A 4,541-nucleotide genomic window follows, 5' to 3' on the forward strand; every position below is an offset into this window, starting at 1 on the left:
ATGGAGGGCCTCAGGGAGTGCCGAACAGTGTAGGCCTGGCTGCATTTGCCGCCCAGTATCCTAGTTGGAATTGGGCGACCTTGTGTTGAACCAGGACACAGGACTGCTTTTGGATGCTATGGCGCAGGCTTTGGTGTTTGAGCAGCAGTGTGGCCTTCGTCTGAGGTGTGTGTTGGGTCTGCCTCTGACCAGCCGTGTGTCTTGGTAAGTTAGGTAATACTTCGACTCTTCTCCCTGCTGCCCCCTAAGCCTTCCTCTCACATGGACCTTGGCAGAATCCTGCTCCTCTATCTTCTACTTTAACCACCATCAGGGTGTCCTGCGATTTCACCATGCCCTCCTGCCCTGTTATGGAAAGACCATGTACCAGGTGCCACTCCTTGCCCACTCCAGGCCCAGAGCACAGTGTTTGCCACTGTCCTGGGCTCTGGTACCTGAGGATTCTGTCCCTTAGCCAGTCTGAAAATGGACAGCCAGGTGGCAGCACTGGCACTTTGGGATGTCAGTGCCATCCTCATGGGGACTGTGTGTCCATGGGATGCTGGGGCCTGGTGGTGGGGCATGCAGGGAGTGAGGACTGTGCCTGCATTTCTCTCCTGTGAGAGGGAGGTTCTCACCTCCAGCTTCTGATATCAACGGAGCGGGAAAGAAGTGGAGCCTCTGTGGCCAACCCAGAAGGCTACGACACCCCAGCCCTTTTTTTTTTTTTTTTTGAGACGGGGTCTTCTGTCACCCAGGCTAAAGTGTAGTGGTGCAATTTCAGCTCACTGCAGCTTCGACCTCCCAGGCTCAAGATACCCTCCCACCTCGGCCTCTCGAGTAGCAGGGACTATATGCACATGCCACCACGCCCGGCTAATTTTTGTGTTTTTTGTAGAGACAGGGTTTCACCATGTTGCCCAGGCTAGTCTCCAAATTCTGACTTCAAGCAACCCACCTGCCTTGGCCTCCCCAAGTGCTGGGATTACAGTTGTGAGCAACTGCGCCTGGCCCTGATCTTCTAACCAAAACTAGAGAGACAGAGTGAAAAAAAAAAAAAAAAAAAAAAAAAAAGGAACATTAAGAGGGAAAGAAAAGCCCACTCCCTCAGAAGAAGAAGGGGAGGGAGGATGGGGATCCAGCCAGACCTTTTGCAGATGCAATTCCTGAAAACACTTGCTGGGTTCTTAACCTGGAGGGTTCCCTGGTGAGTCGATTGATGGCAGGAGGTAGCTAGACAGGGAGAAGGGTACCAGCCTCTGCAGGCACCTTTGGCCACATGGAGGAGCAGAGCTAAGTGTGGCCAGTGAGGTTTCAAAGCCTCAAAAATGCTGCAGGCAAAGGATGCATGTCTGTGCCAGACCCTGTTCTCTAAGCCAGGAGCACTTGGCAAGCAGGTACAGATGAAGGACACACGGGAGAGGAAGACTTTGGACCACAAACCCCTCCCCTGCTTTCAGGAGCATTTTTGCCCAAACCAGGGAGTGCAGAGGACAATAAGCACCACTGTCACCCTTTTCAGGACCAAGCTGTGCTGCAAGGTAGGCTCACATCAAGATAGGCACTCAGATTGCTGCTGCTGTTGCCTGTCCTCTGCCGCTTGACACGAACAGGGATGTTATTGGGGCCTGGGGAGGAATTATGGAGAGGCCATTAGGCCACCCAGCCAGGCAGGAAAAGAGAGTCCATAGCAGAGGATGGTTTCCATCCATCGACCTCTGGGTTATGGGCCCAGCCCGCTTCCGCTGCGCCTCTGCTGACTGCAAAGAGGGGTGGGGGCCTGACTCAGATTATGACCACATGAGTCATCTCCCTTCAGGCAGCGACCCCTACTGGCCAAGAGGGGCCAACCGAGGACTGGCTGAGCAAGGCACATGCCCAGTTATAAGCAAAGATTCCTTCTCTCTTAACTTCTTACAGATACAACTCTGAATGCATGTTCTTCTCTACCGTTAAAATGTTGGTTGGGCACAGTGGCTCACACTGTAATACCAGCACTCTGGGAGGCTGAGGCAGGAGGATCGCTTGAGCTCAGATGTTTTGAGACCAGCCTGGGCAACACAAGGAGACCCCCGTCTATAAAACATTTAAAAAAAAAAAAAAAAACCCGCCAGGGATGCCAGCAAATGCCTGTAGTTCCAGCTACTCAGGAGGCTGAGGTGAGAGAGCGCTTGAGCCCAGAAAGCAGAGAGCAGAGACCATGCCACTGTGCTCCAGCCTAAGAGATAGAGCCAGACCCTGGTCTCAAAAAAAAAAAAAAAAAGCCGGGCGTGGTTGCTCACTCCTGTAATTTCAGTACTTTGGGAGGCCGAGGCAGGTGGATCGCAAGGTCAGGAGATCGAAACCAGCCTGGCCAACATGATGAAACCCCGTCTCTACTAAAAGCACAAAAAAATTAGTTGCGCATGTTGCAGTGAGCCAAGATCGCGCCACTGTATTCCACCCTGACAACAGAGCAAGACTCTGTCTCGGGGGGGGAAAAAAAATGAAACTCCTGGGATCCAATTGTTATTTATAAGTCGGGGACTGCAGCTAGTCTAATGAACTGTCTTTGTGAGCAGGGTTGATGAGAGCCAAGCAGTGAGGAGCCACAGTCAGCACCAAGGCCTGAGCCCTAAGAGCGGGGTCCTCCCTTCCCGGGAGCCCAGAGCCTGTGAAAGCTGGAGCTAATGGAGCAGGCCACCAAACAGGAGGCATGGTTCTCCTGAGAGGAGCCACTGATGCTCGGCCAGGCAGAGAAAGAGGTGAAGAATGCCCAAGACACACTCTCCTCCACCCTCCAATCTCCTTGCCAGCGTCTCCCACGGCTGCAGCCACTTAGCTCTCTTGCCCTCGGCCTTCCAGGCGGCCTTAGGTAAGAAGGGTAGAGATGGGTCTACAGTACACATCCCAAAGCACTGCAGGAGGCAGCCGTGAGCCTAGATGTATGGCCGCTAAAACGTTTTAGAGAGGAACCACACATCGCAATACTAGTGGGGTGGGGCAGGCCGCTCCTGGTGACAGGTGGCCTCACTCATCCTCCTCCTCTGGAAGCTCAGGAGCCAGGCTGGAACGGACCCTGAGGCTGGTACCTGGTCGGATCTTCGTCTCTGCAGGAACCCGCTGTCGCTGCCCCTGCACGACGCCCGCCCACGCGCCCACAGTGGCAGCATCCGGCGATGGACCCGTGCAGCTCGGAAACTGAGTTTCCTCTCAGCTCCTCGCCCTCCAGAGGCAGCTGGCCCCAAAGAGGGGCATCGGGTGTCCTCTCCATACAGGCTTGGATGCACCAACATCTTTCCCACGCTCCTGGCAGATGCGCCCACGGCTTCTAACTGGGATGGCCGAGCGCCAGCCGTGCACCGGAGGCGTTTACTCGACCAGAACCCTGGCGCGGAAGCCCGCGGGCGCTGCCGAGCTAAGAAGCAGCGGGATCGCCGGCGCAGCCTCAGACCCTCACCCACTTTCTCCCGGGTTTGCGGACAGAGCGGGTGCAGCTGAAGGCGGAGGCGAGGGCCCAGCTCCTGGACCGCTCTGGTCCCAGCCCGGGAGCCGCCGGCGGCCACATGGGAGGTCACAGGGGTGCGCAGTCCGAGCATGCGCACCAGGAGGCATGAGGCGTGGTCCACAGCGTGGAGGGGCGGGCAGCCTCCCACCCACCCGGACCCCGCGGCTTCCCTCCCTCCCTCCCACCCCGGACCCGGCCTTCCTCCCTCCCACCCGGACCCCGCGGCCTCCCTCCCTCTGCGCTCGGATCAGGCTGGGGAGCTGGGGCCGGGTCCTGCACACACGGAGGACTGTGCAGCCCGCGCCGCTCCTCAGGAAACCCCGTCAGGCGTGGGGTGTTGGAATGTACCGGCGGGGAAGGGGCGACACCCACACCCCGCGCGCTCGGGGAGCTCCCCAGTCCCGCCTGAAACGCGGTGCCCTGAAGTGCGGGCTGCAGGCTCTGGTAGGACCGTGAGGCTAACAATGCCCTTTTTATTAGGGGGCAAGTAGAAGAGCTTCTGTTCACTCTGTGTTCTCTCTGGTAATGCTCCAGACTCCTTGAGGTCCGCTGTCAGATCCGGCCCAACCTCTCCTGTGTAAGGCATTGCAAGTACCCGCGCAGGGACTGGCCCGGAATCCCTCGCGTCTTCCCCATGGTGGTTGTTGTTTATTTTGTTTTTGGTAGGCGGTTGTGGGGCGGGGATGGCGGGGGAGGTCTCACACTGTTGCCCACACTGGTGTCGAACTCCCGAGCTCAGTGGATCTTCCCGCCCCGGCCTCCTAAGCGCTGGGATTGCAAGTGTGAGCAACCCCGCCTGGCCCAGAGCTGCTTAATATCAGCGCTACATCGTTGTGGATTTCAGGAAAATGCAGGCTGACACTATGTTTACCATTCACTCTAATTCCCTAATTACACCACGTACATTCTGCTCCTTTTACCTGTCCTTCAAGAAGGGGCCTAGTGTGTTTTTATGTGATTTCTGTGTGACCCAAGTCAACAAAAGCTTCGTGTGCTCAGCGGAGCCTTTGTGATTTTTGAGAGTTCTCAAGAACTCATTGATGGGGCAGGACGCGGTGGCTTCACGCCTGTAATC

General features: G+C 56.6%; 1 protein-coding gene across 2 annotated transcripts; it reads left to right on the forward strand.

Moving 5' to 3' along the window:
• Positions 1-2,540: 2,540 nt before the first annotated feature.
• LOC144582739 (uncharacterized) lies at positions 2,541-4,464 on the forward strand. Of its 2 annotated transcripts, none has more exons than XR_013536104.1 (2): positions 2,541-2,833; positions 3,013-4,464. XR_013536104.1 is itself a non-coding variant. In XM_078375055.1 (2 exons), exons 1-2 carry the CDS (start codon positions 2,700-2,702, stop codon positions 3,457-3,459), a joined length of 576 nt encoding a protein of 191 aa, XP_078231181.1. In that variant the 5' UTR covers positions 2,541-2,699; the 3' UTR covers positions 3,460-4,464. The 2 variants fall into 2 exon arrangements, 1 of the variants encoding a protein (XP_078231181.1); XM_078375055.1 differs by having other exon boundaries at positions 3,018-4,464.
• Positions 4,465-4,541: the final 77 nt, after the last annotated feature.

The sequence above is a fragment of the Callithrix jacchus genome, chromosome 5 (assembly GCF_049354715.1).
Source record: "Callithrix jacchus isolate 240 chromosome 5, calJac240_pri, whole genome shotgun sequence".
Classification (NCBI taxonomy): Eukaryota; Metazoa; Chordata; class Mammalia; order Primates; family Cebidae; genus Callithrix; species Callithrix jacchus.

Bases quoted from the DNA above. Each gene is read 5' to 3' on its own strand.
- LOC144582739 (XM_078375055.1), top strand. From the start codon at position 2,700: ATGCTCGGCCAGGCAGAGAAAGAGGTGAAGAATGCCCAAGACACACTC. The intron at 2,834-3,017 runs GTAAGAAGGGTA...CTGGAAGCTCAG, and splicing joins GGCCTTCCAGGCGGCCTTAG to GAGCCAGGCTGGAACGGACC.